General features: G+C 40.7%; 1 protein-coding gene across 3 annotated transcripts; it reads left to right on the plus strand.

Moving 5' to 3' along the window:
* Window positions 1-1,772: 1,772 nt before the first annotated feature.
* Window positions 1,773-21,891, plus strand: LOC115170183 (ras-related protein Ral-A). Of its 3 annotated transcripts, none has more exons than XM_029726548.1 (5): window positions 1,773-1,881; window positions 14,928-15,192; window positions 15,650-15,858; window positions 15,981-16,155; window positions 18,443-21,891. In XM_029726548.1, the coding sequence occupies exons 2-5, from the start codon at window positions 15,079-15,081 to the stop codon at window positions 18,563-18,565; spliced, it is 621 nt and encodes a 206-aa protein (XP_029582408.1). In that variant the 5' UTR covers window positions 1,773-1,881; window positions 14,928-15,078; the 3' UTR covers window positions 18,566-21,891. The 3 variants fall into 3 exon arrangements, with proteins under 3 accessions (XP_029582408.1, XP_029582407.1, XP_029582409.1); XM_029726547.1 differs by lacking the exon at window positions 1,773-1,881 and adding an exon at window positions 1,889-2,339; XM_029726549.1 differs by lacking the exon at window positions 1,773-1,881 and adding an exon at window positions 14,403-14,659.
* The last annotated feature ends 271 nt before the right edge of the window (window positions 21,892-22,162 follow it).

Below are 22,162 nucleotides of genomic sequence, written 5' to 3' on the forward strand. Positions count from 1 at the left end.
ATACTACAAAACGTGATCATTGAGTTAGCCAGCAAACTTTCCTAAATGGTCTGTAATAACACTTTTTTTAAAAAAAATTTTTTTAGGAAAGATGGCTTGAAATGGGCATGGTCTAATTCACTCAACAACCAAAAACACATTAAGTTTAGCATTCTGGTTGTTAATCAAAGTTTCCTGGCTAACTCATAAATCCAGCTTTATACTATACACATCTGGAATGTAAAATGATGCTAGATCAAATGTCTAATGGGATAAGGCTACGTGCACAGTGTTATGAGTATCTGTGTTACAGGTTATAAATTTGTCCGTTTGGAAGGAGTTATGCCACATCCAAAACAACTGGGAACTCTGGAAAAAATACGAGGTCTAATCATGACATCAGTAATCTTCAGGTCGGAAAGCCTGAGCTCTTTCTAGAGGCCCAAGTTGGAATCCCCCCCCCACACACACACTTTGTCATTGTGCAAATGTTGCTTCTCACATGGTGATATGGAGGGTCAAAGAAAAAGATGTCATACTCAATGGTCATACTGTTATCTGTAGCTACGTTAAGCTCTTAGAATTACCGTATGACATCATGTTGTAAAGCAAAACATCTGACATTACCACAGTCCTGTATGGGTCAGTTGGTAGAGCATGGTGCACTGAATATTGACTATAAATGTGATTTCTGTGGAATGGAGACCATTTTGCATTTGTTTTTTTTTGTCTCTATTTATAGTAGAATTTTGTTACAAAAAAATAGGACCGGTTGTACTATTTAATGGTTTTGATGTCAGAATTTCTGAAATAAATCATTATATGATAAAAATGAAGTATATTCAACTATTAATAATACTAGGTAAATGTCATATTCACAAATGCAAATGGTCTAATACAAAACCAAACTTTTTTCACTTTATAAATGAATGTAAACAATATGGCACTACTTTAACTAAAATGAAAAACAAAAAGGCAATTCAAACTTGTTGTATTAATGAATATGATTTGTTTGTTTAGGATTCCTAGCATTGTAAATAGTTTGTATGTATGCCTGTTTGCATGTGACTATTCCTCTTTTGTTTGTTGATATTTGTTAATAAAAAAAAATATAAAAAATGTGTATTGGCCAATGAGAGGCTTTGAAGCCACTGGTCGGTGATATTGACTCCCCAGAAGAAGCCATCCTCCATAAAAAATAATGAAATCTTACAGATTGAGTGTTTAATAGTCACAGGGTTGCAGGTGTGATTGCAGGGTACAGTGAAAATCTTAGGCTCTGAGTTCATTTTTAAAAAAAAAGCTATATAGAAGGCAGGATTCCTAACAGTATGACCATTAACAACCAGAATGCTATGCAGTATTTCAAAGGGACAAAATAGCATGTATTGAAGTATTTTTTTGTAACAGTGCTTTATAAAAAATATATTTGGTAAGGAAAACTTTCTTTTTTTTACCTCACATATCATTTAAAAGTATGCATCACGTGTCTGTCATAGAATAAACGTAGACAAATGCATTTATTGCTTCCAAAATATGATTTAAAGTGGTGATGGGGAGTGCCAAGATGGTGGCTTCAAAGCATCGCCCCGTCAGTCAAATAGTGTATATATAAATCATTGGTTGGGAGAGGCAAGAAACTATCATTAGTCTATTTTTTCCGGTTGTTTACAACAATATATCCTACAAATTATTTGTATAAACACTAGCGTCTTCATATTTTGTGGAGGAACTTTGATGGTGAATGATTTTAATGATGTTCACAAACCCATAGCCACACCCCTCGCCTATAGTCATTTTTCACGAAAAACACCTGTCTGCGTAGGAGCAAAGGATTATTATTATAATTTATTTTTTTAGAAGCAATTTGGAAGAAATACCTGCATGATCATAGTCAATAAGGTGAACGGAAAAAGTTATAGGCCTATGTGATTTTTATTTATTGATATTTTGATTTATTCGACATTATTGTGGACAGCTTGAACAACGCACACGCCTTCAGCATCACCGGCCGGACGAAATTGCTAGCTAGCTGAACACACGTCTAGCTAGCTAGCTTGATAAATAATGATGGACTGACAAGAGTTTTTTTTTTTGATTTTTTTCTTCCCCCTTTAAAAAAAAAAAAAAACTAACTTGGAAGAGCCTTGAGGGCCGGTATATATATATATATATATATATTGCGGTACAAACGTAGCATATCCCACAATAGCTACTGGTGCGTTACAGTGTCGTCGTTTGACCTGCTGCTTTTTTTTTGCGACCAACTACTATAATCCAGTTAGTTACAGTTGCTAGCTAACGTCGTTAGCCGAGCAGCGAGTGAGTTTGTTTACCGCGTACACGACACCTTCATTCTGGTAAGCAGGTGACTCGCTATAACTAACATAGTGAGCTAGCTACATACAAAAATAAAAAAAAGCAGTTTGTTTAAAAAAATGTTTATAAATTATGGCAAGCATAACACTTGGTGCGTATTACTAGCTAACTACAGTAATAGCTAGTTATTTTAAAATGTAGCCAATGAATGGATGCTTTTATTAGCTGGCGATGTGGTCACCAGCAACGGCCTGAACAACTAGCCTGTGGCTAAGCTAGTAACTAGTAAGCAAATGCATTTGTCAATAGCTAATGTACTAATCTATTTGATGAAATTACGACACAGTGTAACATTGAGGCTTTAGCCTATTATGGTCAGTAACAAATTGTAATGTATTGATTTTACAACCCATATTGTTGAATGCATGTACCAACAAACCGGTTGACAGGTTTATCGGTTCAGTATTTAAATATTCCTCTCCTAGACACATCCGTCTCTTACACCGGGTAAACATACCAACCACACCCATTCCTATATATGCGCATAAGTTACATGATGCCAACTTGTTTACAAATGGCTGTTGATTTGACACTTGTTGTATGTGAAGCTCAGGACAAAGATGTCGTGCGCTCTTCCTATGATTTAATTGTGGTGGTTTGCGAAATGTCTCGCAAGTGGGGATCGAAGCTACTCAGTTATGTGGAATCAGATTCACCTTTTTTTTGTTTTTGTTCTCTTACCTTTGCATTCATACCCATTCGACTGAAGAGGCAGGTTTCTAATGGATAAGATCTTTGCACCTGGCAAGGTGCATGGAAAATAATGACTTTACATTTGTCCTGAAAATGAGAACAGTGTATGCTGCACTACCTAGACTTTTTTTATTTGGGAGCACCTGTGCCCCAAGGGAGAGAAACAAATCACCAATGTAATAATTGTTGTAATGGTTTCTTCGTTGTCCTGGCAGCCTCTGTAGAATGCAAATATGTGGTGGAACAGAATGAAAGGAAAAGGGAAGAGCCTGTTCACGAGATGAACTTCAAAAGTAGCTAGGATTCATATAGCCTTAATGTAGGCTAGAAATAATGTGTAGACTGCAAATTGACTGCAGGAATCCCAAACAGATAGTATTTGACAAAAACAAAATCATTTCCAACCATGACTTTAAAATGTATTTAACCAGGCAAGTCAGTTAAGAACAAATTCTTATTTACAATGACTGCCTACCCCAGCCAAACCCTAACCCAGACGACGCTGGGCCAATTGTGCGCCGCCCTATGGGACTCCCAATCACACCGGATGTGATTCGAACCAGGGTCTGTAGTGACGCCTCTTGGCACTGAGATGCAGTGCCTTAGACCGCTGCGCCACTCGGGAGCCCATTGGGATACAATCAACTTCCCGGAAAATTATTAAGCATGGAAAAAAACCTATTTTCCGTCCGAGTGTCAGGTAAAAGTAATCCCTATTGAACCCCTATTTTAGTATGTTGATTTGTTTTTCATCTCTAAAATTGTGCCAGCTTTTTTTTCTTTAGGAGATACCGGGGACGTGCTTAAGATCATCAATAACTATAGATGCGACACTGAAAGCAACTTGGTTACACTTGACGTTTAGTCTCTACTCTATTATCCTGCATGACGCAGGCCTACGAGTGCTCTCTCGCCATCTCAACACTAGACCAGAGGCTATTTTACCTTTTATTCTGTCTCTCACTGAAAAGCCCTCACATCAAATGCCTTCCAATATGCGAGCAGTTACCACCAACAGACTCTGGGAACAGCGATGAGAGCTGCATTCACGCCTAACTATGTTTATTATGTCCACAAAAAAATATATAAACATTTCCAGAATGGAGCGTTTTGGCAAAGTTGTATAGACGACATCCTACTGGTATAGAACGGTACTGACGCTCTTCCCTCAGATTTAATTTCTTAGGAATTTATCTGACCCCAATCTCAAATTTACAGCAGATATAAATGGGGGGGGGGGGAGGAATAGACTTCTTGGATCTTACAATCCACAAAAAATAAAGAAAACAAGTTAGAGTCTACCATTTTCCCGCAAGCTGCAGAGTAGGAATACACTTTTACAGTCAGTAACCACCTTAAGCGGAATATACCCGTTGGTCAATTCCTAAGACTTTGAGGCAACTGTAATACAGACAGAGGTTAAGCGCAAAGGTAATGATTTGCGCACCAGTTTCCTGCAACCCGATACAGTAAGTGTTATGCCTTGATCAAAACAGAGAGCATCATTCCGCAAAATATTCCGCAGCATCATCTGTTTATGTACGCAACAACAGTTCAACATTCACCTTCTGCCACCATTTCTGTCAAGCTGTCTACACATACAGTTTGATGCATATGTTAGATACATCCAACATATGCACCACACAGAACGCACTGCAACTGTTACATTGCAAAATGAATGTATTTCTGGTGTGCCAAAATGCAATGATGCTGTCTGTGTGATCAAACAGGCCTATCCCGTGCTAGAGAGAGACTGAAATCCTACTCAATGGCACGAATAGAAACCAGGACGAAACGGCAATGTACCAGTCGCGTCAAATCCATTGTTTTTGAAACACTGGAACATCCTTAAGTCATCAACATCTATGCGAGTTCACGATATTGCCCCATCGCATTTGTTTTCATAACGCCTCGATCACACGACTTGGCCACTGTGTACAGTGCCTTCGGAAAGTATTCAGACCCCTTGACTTTTTCCCCCCGCTTATATATACACACACACACAATACTCCATAATGACAAAGTGAAAACAGGTTGACATTTTTGCTAATTTATATAAGGTCATTTTATTTTTATAAGTATTCAGACCCTTTGCTACAACATTTTACATTTACATTTTAGTCATTTAGCAGACGCTCTTATCCAGAGCGACTTACAGTAGTGAATACGTTCATTTCATGCATTTTTTTTTTGTACTGCCCCCCCGTGGGAATCAAACACACAACCCTGGCGTTGCAAACACCATGCTCAACCAACTGAGCCACAGGGGACTTGAAATTGAGCTCAGGTGCATCTTGTTTCCATTGATCATCCTTGAGGTGTTTCTACAACTTGATATGAGTCCACCTGTGGTAAATTCAATAAATTGGATATGATTTGCAAAGGCACACACCTGTCTATATAAAGGTCCCACAGTTGACAGTGCATGTCAGAGCAAAAACCAAGCCATGAGGTCGAAGGAATTGTCCATAGAGCTCAGAGACAGGATTGTGTCAAGGCACAAATCTGGGGAAGGGCACCAAAAAAATGTCTGCAACATTGAAGGTCACCAAGAACACAGTGGCCTCCATCATTCTTACATGGAAGAAGTTTGGAACCACTAAGGCTCTTAGAGCTGGCCGCCCAGCCAAATTGAGCAATCGGGGGAGAAGGGCCTTGGTCAGGGAGGTGGAACAAGAACCTGATGGTCACTCTGACAGAGCTCCAGAGTTCCTCTGTGGAGATGGGAGAACCTTCCAGAAGGACAAACATCTCTGCAGCACTCCACCAATCAGGCCTTTATGGTAGAGTGGCCAGACAGAAGCCACTCCTCAGTAAAAGAAGGTGCATGACAGCCCACTTGGAGTTTGCCAAAAGGCACCTAAAAGACTCAGACCATGAGAAACAAGATTCTCTGGTCTGACGAAACCAAGATGGAACTCTTTGGCCTGAATGCCAAGCGTCACATCTGGAGGAAACCTGGCAGTGAAGCGTGGTGGCAGCATCATGTGTTTTTCAGCAGCAGGGACTGGGAGACTTGTCAGGATCGAGGGAAAGATGAAGGGAGCAAAGTACAGAGATCCTTGATGAAAACCTTCTCCAGAGCACTCAGGACCTCAGACTGGGGCGAAGGTTCACCTTCCAACAGGACAACGACCCTAAGCACACAGCCAAGACAACGCAGTAGTGGCTTCGCGGCAAGTCTCTGAATACAGGTGTGCCAAGCTTGTAGCGTCATACCCAAGAAGACGAGGCTGTAATCGCTGCCAAAGGTGCTTCAACAAAGTACTGACTAAATCGTCTGAATACTTACGGAAATGTGATATTTCCATTTTTTTTATTTCTAATTTTCCAAAAATTCTAAACCAGTTTTTGCTTTGTCATTATGGGGTATTGTGTGGAGATTGGGGGGTGGGGGCTATTTAATCAATGTTGGAATAAGGCAGTAACGTAACAAAATCAAGGGGTCTGAATACTTTCCAAATGCGCTATATATTTTGACAACACAACCAATACAAACGTTTGGGTTTTCCCCACGCGAGTACAGGTAAAGAAAGCCAAAGCTTCATTAATTGTAGCACCACATATGGCATATTCATGCTCAAATGCATCTGTTGGGCTGCTTATATTTGTCAAACTAAATTAGCATTGAAACTCCGCAAAACATAAGGCTGATAATAATAAAAACATGGACAATGCTATTGCACCGCCACTGCAAATCACGTTGACCTCATTACCTGGTGATTTTATTAGTCTGGTGTCCAACGAAAATTGTATTTTTGCTCAGAAAATTTGGGGGCGAGATTCACCCGAAGGCAAAGTTTTGCCCACGCACCACCTATTGGGCAACCCTGCTGTATTTTGATATCATGGATTGTGAGTCCTTGCATTCCATAGCTCTATGAATTTGAGTGTTTACATTTCTCCAGCCCCATCCTTCAACCTTTGACCGAAATAGTGGCGGGGAGGTGCTTTATTGTTTCAAATGCAGATTGCAGTGTTTTTCATTGTGGTCCTATTCATTGTGCACTTCAAATTTTTTAAAAAAAATTAGTAACACATCTTGTAATAAAAAAAAAAAACGTTAAAAAAGCATATGTCACCAAAGAGCCCAGAACAGTCCTACATTGCTACTGGGGCTACTAGATGGTAGACAGGACACGTGTTTTGAGGTGACAGGGGTTTGTTTCGGAGAATGTCTGTGTGTAGAGGAAGATTTGGTTTCAGAATACTTTACAGAACATTTCATTTGTGGAGTCATAAGGCCTGATAGTCTTCAAGGTAGTGTTTCACTTGTCTGTGTGAAATGTGAATTTGAGCATGAGCCTACTGTGCTTGCTTATATTTACAGATTTTCTAAATTAAAAATCACTGAGCTGATTGCCAGCAGCATACCACTCTGCATCCCACTGCTGGCTGGCCTCTGAAGCTAAGCAGGGTCAGTCCCAGTGGCATCTGGTCTCCCATCCAGGAAGTGTTGGAGGGTCAGTAGGAGGCACTCTTTCCTCTGGACATTGTGCTGTCTTTCAGATGGGACATTTAAAACAGGTGTCCTGACTCTGATCATTAAAGAATCCATGGCCCTCATACCGTCATGGCAACCTAATCATCGCCAGCTTCCAATTGGCTCATTTATCTCTCCCCTGTAACTATTCCCCAGGTCATTGCTGTAAATGAGAATGTGTTCTCAGTCAACTTATCTGGTAAAAGGGTAATAAATGAATAGTTTGCAAGTCAATATGAAAACAAATCGAGGATGGCCAAACACTTAGAAACTTGTTGGCCATTGTTTTGGCCGTGTGGCCATTGTTTTGGGTGTGTTGGCCGTGTGGCCATTGTTTTGGTTGTGTTGGCCGTGTGGCCATTGTTTTGGGTGTGTTGGCCGTGTGGCCATTGTTTTGGGTGTGTTGTGGGAAACAATTGTCCAGGGAGAGTCCTATTCCCAATATGGAAACTTAAATGGAACCCTATTCCTTATATACTGCACTACCTTTGACCAGAGCCCTATTCCCTATATAGTGCACTATTTTTGACCAGAGCCCTATGGCACCCTATTCCCTATATAGTGCACTACTTTTGTCCAGAGCCCTATGCCACCCTATTCCCTATATAGTGCACTACTTTTGTCCATAGCCTTATAGACTATGAGGGCACTATGTAGGGAATAGGGTGCCATTTGGAATTCAAAGATGGATAGTGTTTCTAACAGGTTGTTTAGCCACTACACCATTTTCTAAAAACACAACAGCTAGCTAGCTAGCTAGCTACTCCCGGTAGTCATTGAAATAACAAAACAGAGGGGCATCTGGAATTTCCATCATACTGTTAACAATGCCCACAGAACTACCTGCACAACCTTGAGGAATTATAAGAATGTCAGTCAGTACTAGAAGTGTTTTACAGTGAAGCTTGGAGGCCACAGCTGCCATTTTAAATCAAAATCATATTTTATTTGTCTCACACACATGTTTAGCAGATGTTAATGCGGGTGTAGCAAAATGCTTGTGCTTCTAGTTCCGACCGTGCAGTAATATCTAACAAGTAATCTAACAGTGAAGCTTGGAGGCAACAGCTGCCATTTTTAAATCCAAATCACATTTTGTCACATACACATGTTTAGCAGATGTTAATGCGAGTGTAGCGAAATGCTTGCGCTTCTAGTTCCGACCGTGCAGTAATATCTAACAAGTAATCTAACAGTTAAGCTTGGAGGCCACAGCTGCCATAAACATTTTAGGCCATTTAGCCTAGCAGACGCTGTTATCCAGAGTGACTTATAGTTAAGATGAATGCATCAAAGATAGCTAGGTGAGACAACCACATCACAGTCATATTAAGTCAAATGTTCCTCAAAGTAGCCATCAGCAAAATAGGTGCTAGTAAGAGAAGGTGTTAAAGAAAGGCAAAGTTATTTTTATTTTTTTTATATAAAGAAAAATAAAAAATTCTGGATAGATGGGCTCATTGGCCTACAATTTATTAAACACACAATGCACAAAAACATTGTCCGTGTCCGAATAGGTACCAGTACTTGCCTTCTGATTTGCATTCAATTCACTAATTGTGAAAATAAGAATGTTTTATACTATGTGAAATATAAAAATAAATCTAGCAATGCTTTAAAATTCCAGGATGTCATTTATTTCGGCTTTTCATGTAGGACGAATTTGCTGCATGCTACTGAGGAAGAGAAATATTTTCAGACCCACTCGTATTTGACAAGAGCTAATAAATCATTATAAGGGGAGGGGCAAAATTAACGAATGAATCAACGCAATTGGATAACACATTTAGTATACGTGAGCCTAGTATGTTTCATTTATAACTGCATACATTTACTAAACAGTACGTTCAAAATAGTATGTAGTACGATTAGTACACAATATGTAGTTTTAGTAAGAGGAGGAAGGAAAGACTGATTTGGGCACGCCATTGTTTTTATTTATATATTTAACCTTTTATTTGACCAGGCAAGTCAGTTAAGAACAAATTCTGATTTACAATGACGGCCTACCCCGGCCAAACACTAACCCGGACGACGCTGGGCCAATTGTGCACCGCCTTATGGGACTCCCAATCACGGCCGGTTGTGATACAGCCTGGAATCGAACCAGGGTCTGTAGTTACTCCTCTAGCACTGAGACGCAGTGCCTTTAGACCACTGCGCCACTTGGGAGTGGAGACACCACCCAATTTACATCACACAAACGTCGTTGGCATATAGGTTACATAGGCAAATGACAGGCTGTCAGTTTGGTTGAGCTTACCCAGGATCAGTGTGTAGGGACAACTTTAATGGCTGATGTATGAAACTAATAAAGTGAGCTCCGATTTTCCAGCAGATAGCAAGGAAAGAATACTACTTCCTCTTCCTAAACTGGTCCTTGGGACCTCCCTCTGTACCCCTTGCGTTTCCACATACTTGCTAGATTCCAACTCCTGATTCAACTATTGCTATTCTATGGTGGGAGCTACCTCAGATCCTGTCCTCCTGCTTGCCATTCCCGTCACTGCTGTATAGACCAATGTCTATTACGGACATGGTAAGCAGATGACATCACTGTCTAGACTGTTCTCTTCATTTGATTAGCTTTAAAAAAGGCAGACCGATGTGGCATGCATTGCCAATTGCGGCACTCCCTTGCATATTTCGAGGGCCAGCTTTAAAAACTCAGGGAAATGCTGGAATTCCATCGACGATGTTAGAGCTAGTGATTTGACACCTTAGTTCCACTCGGTCCAGTTCAAGACATTGGTCTACCTCTTTAGTTTTACAGTTGGTCCAATGGCCTTTTATCCATGTTTTGTAATAATGTTCAGGGTCATTTCATTTAGGCAAAATGTTTTGCAACAGAAAACGATATGTTTCTTAAAATGTACAGATAGCCCAATACTTTACAGGTTCGGGAACGTTTTCTGCCGTTTCGTACCGAACATGAATATGTAACTTTTTTGTACGACTTGTCCAAATTCACATATAAAATGTGAGATATAGATCTGTCACTCATCGAAAGCAAGTCTAAGAAGCGGTAGATCTGATCTATTCACGTTATTTCTATGCTTCCCGTTTTTAAGTTTCGGTTTTGCGTCTTACATCCGGTTTTGTACGCCAGCATCAGAACAGCTGAAAATACAATATTTTTGGTTGTGGAAAAATATATTTCACAGCAGTTTAACTGGTACAATGATTCTCTACACTACACGTGCCTTCGGAAAGTATTCAGACCCCTTGACTTTTTCCATATTGTTACGTTAAAGTCTTATTCTAAAATTAATTAAATAGTTTTTTCCCCATCAAATCTACACACACCATAATGACAAAGCAAAAACAGGTTTGTAGAATTTTGGTTTTTACTCAGTATTTTGTTGAAGCAACTTTGGCAGCGATTACAGCTTCGAGTCTTCTTGGGTATGACGCACAGCTATTTTCAGGTCTCTCCAGAGATCGGGTTCAAGTCCGGGTTCTGGCTGGGCCACTCAAAGACATTTAGAGACTTGTCTTGGCTGTGTGCTTAGGGTCGTTGTCCTGTTGGAAGGTGAACTTTTGCCCCAGTCTGAGGTCCTGAGCGCTCTGAAGCAGGTTTTCATCAAGGATCTCTCTATACTTTGCTCCATTCATCTTTGCCTCGATCCTGACTAGTCTCCCAGTCCATGCCACCACCATACTTCACCATAGGGATGGTGCCAGGTTTCCTTCAGACGTGACGGTTGGCATTCAAGCCAAAGAGTTCAATCTTGGTTTCACCAGACCAGAGAATCTTGTTTCCCATGGTCTGAGAGTCTTTAGGTACCTAAACTCCAAGCGGGCTGTCATGTGCCTTTTACTGAAGAGTGGCTTTTTATGGTAGATTGGCCAGACAAGGCCTGATTGGTGGAGTGCTACAGTGATGGTTGTCCTTCTGGAAAGCTCACCCATCTCAACAGAGGAACTCTTGAGCTCTGTCAGTGACCATCGGGTTTTTGGTCACCTCCCTGACCAAGGCCCTTCTCCCCCGATTGCTCATTTTGGCCGGGCGGCCAACTCTAGGAAGAGTCTTGGTGGTTCTAAACTTCTTCCATTTTTAAGAATGATGGAGGCTACTGTGTGTGGACCTTCAATGCTCCATAAATGTTTTGGTGCCCTTCCCCAGATCTGTGCCTTGACACAATCCTGTCTCGGAGCTCTACAGACAATTCCTTCGATCTCATGGCTTGGTTTTTGCTCTGACATGTGGGACCTTATATAGACAGGTGTGTGTCTTTCAAAATCATGTCCAATCAATTGAATTTACCTCAGGTGGACTCCAAGTTGTAGAAACATCTCAATGGAAACAGGATGCACTGGAGCTCAATTTCGACTCTCATAGCAAAGGGTCTGAATACTTATGCAAATAAGGTATTTTTTTTATTTTTAATACATTAGCAAACATTTCTAAAAACCTGTTTTCGCTTTGTCATTATGGGGTATTGTGTGTAGGTTACTGAGGATATTTTATTTATTTAATCCATTTTAGAATAAGGCTGTAACATAACAAATGTGGAACATGTCAAGGGGTCTGAATACTTTCCAAAGGCACTGTAACTTGCTTGTTTTGTCACAAACTGAAATTAGGCTAAATATTAGAATTTGAGCAACCAGGAAATGGCTGAACGATTTCTGCATACTGCATCTTAAAAAGACATTTAAGGCCTCGGTTGAGGTGACTAAGCCCTTACCCATGTTAGGTTTTTTGATCAACCCATATCAATATGCTTAAGTCTTTAGTAGATATTGTATTGACTAGGATTTATACAAAGGACTTATGTTGATCAATTGGCCATATCACCCGAAACATAGCCTAGGGCTAGATAATGTGATGGCTGACATTTCCACTGCCAGGTTATCAATCAGCCCATTGTCATACTTATCTTGTACTTTAGATTCTAATATAGGCCTTTTTGTCCTAACTGTGAGCGACCCAGCGATGCCTCCGAACTCGGACCCATCACCCACATGGGTGATGTCATGGCATCTGTTATGCCAGTCCCCTCTTGTCTGTGAGGACCTAGGCTGGGCCACCCCTGACATGGTCTGCTGCCGTTGACAGTGACCTGATACTACTATACCATACTAGGCTGTACTATATTAGCCTAGCCTAAAATCGCTTGTACTGTATTATTAGAAGGTGCCGCTAACCATCAAGCATCATAACACGTCGAGAGTCTCATTGCCGATAGGTACTTGTCACAGTTGGGAGGCCGTTTCCTTCTCTTGCAAGAACAAAAGCGGTACCTGCTGCGTGCCGTCCCGGTAGCGGTGAATCTACCGTTTTCTACTTGTAGAATCACAATGATCGTCAGTGGCCAACAACTTGACTGAGCCAATCAGAGAGCACAAACTCCCCACATGTGGGAGTCAACGGGGGTGACAAGAAACAGAGGGCATTTTCTCCGTACATCCACGGTTAAATGTCATGAGACAGTCACACTTCATATGCAATGTAGGCTATGGGATCATAGTTACAGTGAGGGAAAAAAGTATTTGATCCCCTGCTGATTTTGTACGTTTGCCCACTGACAAAGAAATGATCAGTCTATAATTTTAAATGGTAGGTTTATTTGAACAGTGAGAGACAGAATAACAAAAAAAATCCAGAAAAACACGTAAAAAATTTCCCTCATTGAAATGCAAATCAATATAACACTTTTGACATGCGTTTTTCTGGAATTTTTTGTTATTCTGTCTCACTGTTCAAATAAACCTACCATTAAAATTATAGACTGATCATTTCTTTGTCCGTGGGGCAAAAGTACAAAATCAGCAGGGGATCAAATACTTTTTTCCCTTTTTTTTAGCAACGCACACAACACTAAATATGACGGCCTCCCCACTGATAATTATTGGGGCTCCCGAGTGGCACAGCGGTCTAAGGCACTGCATCTCAGTGCTAGAGGCGTCACTACAGACCCTGGTTCAGTGGTCTAAGGCACTGCATCTCAGTGCTAGAGGCGTCACTACAGACCCTGGTTCGATTCCAGGCTCTATCACAACCGGCCATGATTGGGAGTCCCATAGGGCGGCGCACAATTGGCTCAGCGTCGTCCGGGTTAGGGTTTGGCCAGGGTAGGCAGTTTTTTGTAAATAAGAATTTGTTCTTAACTGACTTGCCTAGTTAAATAAAAGCTAAAATAAATAAAGACTCCCTTCAAGCTTGCTAACCACTGTAGCTAGTATTGACGTTATAAAAGAAAACTCCAGTCTGAACCTAAGACTAAAACATGTAGAAATAACAAACCTATATTTTGAAATAATTTACCTATTTTTCTTCAATCACAGTATTTTAAATAATTATTAGCAGAGTTATTTAGAAGGTTAGTTTTATTTTGTGGTCTTAACATTCAAGAATATGGGCAGAATTTAATTATTGAAAATGAAAAAAGGTGGGGACTGTTCCCTTGTCATATAATTGGAACATTTTAATATCAATATAGAATTACAAATATTTTTCCAGATTGCATTTTAGGGCAAAAATATATTGTGACGCGAATATTGGATCGCAAAAGACAACCTGGTTCAGTTTGGGTCCCAAGGCAAAACCAGTTGAGAATCACTGGCCTAAGGGCCTGTATATGTTCAAAAAAGGACAGTAAACACTGAAATAGCTAAGGATTTTTCTTGTTTTTTTTCTCCCTAAAACTACACTTCTGACTGATGTGAAATTCAATGAGGAATGACCAGCTGCTGAGACAAAAGGGGGTGTTGTTGTGTTCTCTCCCGCTCACTCTCTGGCTTTACAAAAGAGTGATTGTGTCCTGATGTAGCACTTAAACAGTGTTTGCTTAAAACAAACCCAACAACTGCATATAAACAATACCAACCCTTTTAGCCTATCAATGGCTAGGAGAACTGGTTTGGCCTCGGACACGTTGACAGGTTTTGGAGGCTGAGGACCTTGCAGCTGCTTGTTTTTTTTTGTTTTAAATAACGACTAGCTTCTTTTTACATCTTTTATGACAGATCCTCAAATGAAATAGGGCTTATCGTCCCTTTTTTAAAACATTTTGTTACAAGTAGGCCTAGACTTCACAAGACAATGCTTTTCCTTTTCCTACCTTGAACTGAGCAACCATCAACTTCTGATTTAGGATGCACGTGTGGTCATGTGAAAAGGTGTTAAACACTGACTAAATGCTACGTCATTGTTAGAGTAGCATCTTAAAATGCTAGATGGACATGAATGAAACACTGGGTGAATTGATCTTTTATTTCAAAGTTCAGGTAATCTAAATTATCTATGCCAACATTGGCCTTCTTATTGTATGTCTGGGGATTTTTTTTTTTTTTGTACGATGGAAAGTTTTAAAGCATGAGATTATATCACTACACTGCTACTATAAACAGAGACATTTATTTATTTATTTCATTTTCTTCTTCACAGGGACTGTTGGATCACCCTTAATGCTGAGACATTACCACCCTCTCCTGATTCCCTGACTTTCAAACCAACCCTTTGCTTCGGTTCCGTCTCCCCTCTCCCCCTCCTCCTCTCTTCTTTCCCTCCCTGTGAGTGAGTCTGTGTGTGAGCGGTCATGACAACCAACAAGCCCAAGGGGCAGAACTCTCTTGCCCTCCACAAGGTGATCATGGTGGGGAGTGGAGGAGTGGGCAAGTCAGCCCTCACCCTACAGTTCATGTATGACGAGGTGAGCCACTGACGTGTGTGTGAAGCCCTTTCATCGTTGATGACCTGTTACAACAACACTCTTCATGTTGTTTTCTTCCTTCCTTGAAGTAAATCACTGTTCTGACACGACATAACCAGTGAAATCAATGCAGTGGAAAGCTTGCATACACCAAGCCAATCAGATCAGTGATTACTTCAAGGAAAGAAGAATGCTTTTTAAGAATATTCAAAACAGGGCCAACATGTCCTGAAAATGGACACTCCTGGTCACTGATATCAATTGTGGAAACTCCCCACTAAGGCTCCATTTTCCACTCTCAAAAGGACTTTTCCTCAATTCTGTCAGGTGATGGTCTGCTTAGGCCAAAATTACATTGTGGTTTAATCTTCAAAACGTTTGTTTATAATGTAACCTGGCCTTATAAAGAAACTCTTCCTCAATATGTCCATCTCTTTCTCCTACTTCTCTCCATCAGTTTGTGGAGGACTACGAGCCCACCAAGGCGGACAGCTACAGGAAGAAGGTGGTATTGGACGGAGAGGAGGTGCAGATCGACATCTTGGACACAGCGGGCCAGGAAGACTACGCCGCCATCCGAGACAACTACTTCCGCAGCGGTGAGGGCTTCCTCTGCGTCTTCTCCATCACCGAGGCCGAGTCGTTCGCCGCCACCGCTGACTTCAGGTAATAAGAGCGGGCTTTGAAGTGAAAAAGAGACCAGGTTTGGGGTCGGTCAATTCAGGAATTAATTCCATCCGCTCTCCAGAGATCTATAGGATGATATGACCTCCCTCTTTCCTCTCCAGAGAACAAATCCTGCGAGTGAAGGAGGATGAGAATGTTCCCTTCCTCCTGGTGGGTAATAAGTCAGACCTGGAGGAGCGGAGGCAGGTGAGCGGCGAGGAGGCCAAGGCCCGGGCCGAGCAGTGGGGCGTCAGCTATGTGGAGACCTCCGCCAAGACCCGTGCAAATGTTGACAAGGTGATGGGGCTTTTATTTAATTTTTAAAAATGTATTTTACATACAGGGGTGGTTGTGAAATTGTTAGATTACTCGTTAGATATTACTGCATGGTTGGAACTAGAAGCACAAGCACTACGCTACACTGGCATTAACATCTGCTAACCATGTGTATGTGACCAATAAAATTTGATTTGGTTTCCCAGACACTAAGCCTAGTCCAGGACTAAAAAGCCCTTTCATTCCAGGACTTGGCCTAATGTGTGTTTATTCACATGGTGGTGCAGTCTTTCTTGAAAACAGGAAGGAATGTGATTGTAATAGTTGTTTTACATCGACTCAATTCGATTGAATTTGCATTATCCAGTTATTGAATATATATATATATTTTTTTTGGTGTGTTTTAGATACTGTAAAACCAGAAGCTTCCAGGTAGACTTCCCTCACATGTAGATGTTTTAAGAGGAAGTGTGTAAAACGTACTGGGCTGTCTTTGTCCAATGTCTTTTGCAAAAACAACGGATTGCAAAAATAAAGTGTGTGTAGTGAAGTTGTCTGTAAACAAAGACAATGTTGTGGCGATGAGTTGGTATTGTTTATATGCAGTTCTAGGGCTTACTGGCAAATTCAAGGCTATACAGAAGATGTGTGTTTGTGCGTGGGCGCCAGTGAGTGCAAATGCTGCATAAACATGGTTGGCGCTAAGCTAAAAAGGACAGGGCTACCTCACACACAGGTTGAAAAGATTTGGCATCGGTCCTCAAATCCTCAAAGTTCTACAGCTGCACCATTTGAGAGCATATTGACTGGCTGCATCATCACCCGGTATGGCAATAGCACCACCCTCGATCACATAGCACTGCAGGGGGTGGTGTGGACAGCCCAGTTCATCACTGGGGCTGAGCTCCCTGCCATCCAGGACCTCTATATCAGGCGGTGTAAAAATAAAGTCTGGAACATTTGACTCCAGCCACCCAAGCAAAAGACTTCTCTCTGTATCCACACAGCAAGCGGTACTGGAGCATCAAGTCTGACAGCAACAGGCTTCTGAACAGCTTCTATCCCCAAGCCATAAGGTTGTGAAAATAGCTCACAAAATGGCTACACGGACTATCTGCATTGACCCTTCTATTTAAATTTACTGATTATGCACTCCCAGACCTCTACACGTTCATACTGACTCCACACACACACACACACACACACACTGCTGCTACTCTGTTTATCATATACATATCTACCTCCATCACTCCAGTAACCCTGCACATTGTTAATATGGTACTGGAACTGACCCTGTATATAGTGTGGTATTAACTGTATATAGTATGGTATTAACTGACCCTGTATATAGCATGGTATTAACTGACCCTGTATATAGTATGGTATTATCTGACCCTGTATATAGTATGGTATTAAACTGGCCCTGTATATAGTATGGTATTAAACTGGCCCTGTATATAGTATGGTATTAACTGACCCTGTATATAGTATTAAACTGGCCCTGTATGTAGTATGGTATTTATCTGACCCTGTATATAGTGTAATTACTCTAGTGTTCTTGTTTTACTTTAAAGTACTCCTGATATTGATTACTGCATTGTTGGGAAATAGCTAGCAAGAGGCATTTCACTGTACTTGTGCACATGACATTAACAAAATTGTTTTACTTCTATTGAATTGCAGGCTTACTGACAAACACAAGATCCTCAATAGAACACTTACCTGCCCCTCTCCACCTAAATGTACATGCGGATAGTCAAGTGGCCGTTATCACCTGTATTTGTGGATTCATTGTTGGATCACTCAGCTAATAGTGGGGTGTGGTTGGACAACTCATGATCTTAGCAATGCATCCAACGACCGTGAGACAGACCTGTAACGACTGTCTGTATAGGTCAATGATTTAATTTAAGGGATAGTTCACCTAAATTACAAAACTGACAACAATCCACGTTTCGTTTTTGTAACGTTAGCATTTGAAAACAGTACGGGGGGGGGGGATTGTTGTCAAACCTTGTCCTTAGACTGCTTACAGGGATGGTTTCCTAAACCATTGTGTTCTTTTGGCCATAACAATTGTTTGTGATATGTGGTGGGTGAGGTCATACAAATGAGTATAGAAGGGAGGCAAACTGCCAAAGAAATGTTAATGCTGTCTATAAACTTTTGCACAGAAACACAGGATTTTACAGTATCATAACTAGGCCTGTTTTTGTATCTGTTCATGAAGCTATGCTCAGTATTTGGCGACCACTAGCAGGAGGAAAAAAATATAAATCTATGACCAAGAAAATTCTCTTCCTTGCAGGTATTTTTTGACCTGATGCGTGAGATCAGAGCCAGAAAAATGGAGGATGGCAAAGAGAAGAACGGAAAGAAGAAGAGGAAGAGCCTGGCCAAGAGAATCAGAGAGCGATGCTGTATTTTATAATGCGATGAGGCGTTCCGTCCATCAGCTTCTTTCCTTCCCGAGCCCTCTCCACCTTGCCCATTCCTCTGGGTCGTGTTCATTTGGTACCAAATGGAAGAAAATGGACTGAAACAGGGAGGGACTACCTGGACTTGTCTAATAACAATTGCTCATTTTAGCTTTCTGTTACAAGAAGTTAAAATATCTGTTGCGTTCTGTAATGAACATTACCCAGGTTTCCCTCTCAGAAGCCATGGCCAAGGGAGAGAAAATCCTGTCTTTTTTTTTTTATTTAAATATTTTTTTAAGGTGAGTTTGTTGTCCAATTATAGTAAACACTAAAATGGTAAGACAACTGAAACCAAAAAAGGAATTTGAGGCCACAAAAGACAGACTTTACATTTACTTTCAATTTTAATATTTTATCCCAAGAACAGTAACGACCCCTCTTAATTATCGTTCTGAGAGATAGTCAATTTAGGTACACTTAAAACGAGTGTGTTATGCCACTGGTGTAGTAGTCAAAACAAACAAAAAGATGCTAATCGGAAACGCTCACGCAGTGCAGTATCAGCGTGATAGTAAATCACTATAGTTACTTTTGTAGCTCAGTTGGTAGAGCGTGGCGCTTATTATGCCAGTGTAGTGGATTCGATTCCCGGGACCACCCATACACACGCATGACCAAGTCACTTTGGATAACAGCGTCTGCTAAAAAAAGGGCATATTTATTATATCTCACGGCTAATTTGAAATGCCGCTACATTCAATGTCACTCCAGGAAGCTCGACTTCACACAGAATAGACTTGAAACTAACGGTGTTTAATTGAAAGATATTGAATGGGATCCTATAGTCAAACTTAAACTCTCTTGCACTGGAATGTCTCTCTGCCATCTGGTTAGTCAGCTGTGAAATGTGACACTTTGCATCGTGCTATACAGGCCAATGGAGTTCTCTAACGAACCATGGGTACTTGTTCAGAACAAATACCTCGGCAACTCCATAGTCAATCACACAGTGCCAGTGGTTGAGGGGCTTATACTAAACAGGCCAGTGGCTGAGGGGCTTATACTAAACAGGCCAGTGGCTGAGGGGCTTATCCAAAACAAGCCAGTGGCTTATACTAAACAGGCCAGTGGCTTATACTAAACAGGCCAGTGGCTGAGGGGCTTATACTAAACAGGCCAGTGGCTGAGGGGCTTATACTAAACAGGCCAGTGGCTGAGGGGCTTATCCAAAACAAGCCAGTGGCTTATACTAAACAGGCCAGTGGCTGAGGGGTTTATACTAAAGATTACACGACTGGCTGCTTACCTGGACACGTGAAGCCTTAAGTCACTAAAAAGCTTTTTCAAGTTTTACAGAGCATGCTTTGTTGTCCAGCACTAGGCTTAATCGGTGTCTGGGAAACCGGACCGATATTTGCCTTAATTTAAAGAGGATAATCTTTTGGTGACATTAATATACAAAGGAGTAATGCTTGTTTATAAAAAAAAAGTTGAATCTAAACCAGAGGTTGTTTTTAGAAAAGTGGCAGTATCTTGTTTTGTCTTTCAGCCTGGCCTCGGAATCAAGACTGAAAATAGAAAGTAGGAATTTCCAATGACTACCTAATAAATTAACAGGTGATACAATTAGGCCTGTAGCACAAATCGGTGTACTGGAAAATGGTTATGAATGGCTACTTTACTACGTTACCATTTAAGAAACCATGTACATTCTGTAACTGCTGAGTCCATATTCCACTTCTTTAGATCCTTGCTATAAAATGTAGGAGGAATGTGCAGGCCCTCCATCTAAAATAAAATGGCAATCATTCCATTGATTGCAGTTTCTACCCAGTGGATTATGGATTTAAAGGTCAACCCTGGCCCCTTAAAGATATGTCCAATTTCATTTAGATGAATCATCACACACCTTTATCAGAGCATTGCATAACACATCAATCCGTGTGTAGAACATGCAATTGGAAAATGTCATTTAGGTTTCTATCCCGAGGCACATCTGTATCCCTTTAACAATATTCCACATAACTTATGTTACAAAGGTCCTCTGTATAGTCTGATAAATAACCTTCTGCCGTTTTGTTATTCGGCAAGGGGTTTTTCTGCCGTTTGCACAACTTTTTCCCCCCTGAGGCAAGCTGAAGTTCGGTAGCCGGAGTCTACGCACCTTTGTCGGTGATTGGTCAATAGTAGGGATTATTCAATTAAAGAGTGTCATTCGAGAGACGACTCGTTTTTGTTAACTTTCGTTTTGCTTGAGAGATACTGCACCAAACATTAAATGTCAAATTGCATTAGAGACTTTGGCAAAAAAAACATCTAAATGAAACACATATCTTGAGTTATTTGGACTATTGAGTAAGAGTATACTGGCTACGGCGTCTTAAGAGGGACAAAGTACTATTGCCGGTTTTTCTTCTTCAAGCAAAGGTCTTAAGGGAGTATGCAAGGCACATACGTTCATGTCGCCTAGCCGAGTTCTGCTATGCCTCTAAGGCATCGGGATATTCTCACAACCGAAAACCTTGCTGCTAGACAAATGTCTATCGTGCCGTTGAGAGCTGAGGCAAGGCTATACAGACCAATAACCCCAACTGATTATTCCATGTACTCATTTACAATATATACACACACTTAAGTAGTTTACCTAGTCCCTTTTCATTTCAAAATAGGCTACTTTTGATATTGAAGACTGTTAACAGGGGAAACGCATTTCAGAAAATGATGACGTAAACATCCCTAGTTGAGAATCTTCCATGTTAACTGTTCTGCGGTGTTACTCCAGTCCTTGGATGGAATGTACCAATGAACTTAAAATGAAGGTTTCTGAAAGGAGGATACAAACTGAATGGGAAACTATTGCACCAATGGCCCACTATGCTTAAGGCTCCGTCTTGTTTGAAAATTCGAGAACTGCCACAAATTACTTTTTATTTTAATGAAGTTAAGAGTCGCACACGACAAATAATATTTTAAACCATCTCCTCAGATGTAACGTAAGTTCTGGCCTAGTACTTTTCTTTTTACCAAGACAATTATTGTAAAATGGGTCTCGTTCATTAGGCACCAAATGGAATGAAACTGGGAGGAACTATGAACTTCTCAAATAAGACTTGTTTCTCGTTGAAAAACAGTTTCCACTGTGTGTCCTAATGAACACGCACCTGGTATCCCATGCCATTGTTCTGTTTGTGTGAGGCTTGATATCTAGGAGCAATGACGCTATCATTAAGTCTGTGCTGCCCGCTGGTAGCAGAGGTCCTTTCAACTCATAACATGTGGAATAGTGTAAATTGACTGGAAAATTAAGGAAAGGGGAAATTAAATAATTTAATGTCAATGTTTCGGACTTTTTCTTGGACAACCTTACAAGATGAACAGCTATAAAAGTTAAAGCAATGTTTAATACAAATTTCAAACCAGAGTAAACTACATTTTCACATGAGTGATGGGTGTGTGTATATATACACACAGTACTACATACTTTTGTCTGTTGCATAAGGGTCAAGCACCATGTCAATTTGTAAAATCATATATTGGAGACTTAAAGTTAAACAGATTATATAAGGAAGCCACTCATGCGTTTACATAACCGAGTAGGCCTAACTCTT

Source organism: Salmo trutta, chromosome 31 (assembly GCF_901001165.1).
Source record: "Salmo trutta chromosome 31, fSalTru1.1, whole genome shotgun sequence".
Lineage (NCBI taxonomy): Eukaryota > Metazoa > Chordata > Actinopteri > Salmoniformes > Salmonidae > Salmo > Salmo trutta.

What these genes read in the sequence shown, in the direction of transcription:
- LOC115170183 (XM_029726548.1), top strand. Translation starts at nt 15,079, where the DNA reads ATGACAACCAACAAGCCCAAGGGGCAGAACTCTCTTGCCCTCCACAAG. An exon ending in GCCGCCACCGCTGACTTCAG is followed by an intron (nt 15,859 to 15,980) that starts GTAATAAGAGCG and finishes TTTCCTCTCCAG; the next exon opens with AGAACAAATCCTGCGAGTGA. An exon ending in CCCGTGCAAATGTTGACAAG is followed by an intron (nt 16,156 to 18,442) that starts GTGATGGGGCTT and finishes TCTTCCTTGCAG; the next exon opens with GTATTTTTTGACCTGATGCG.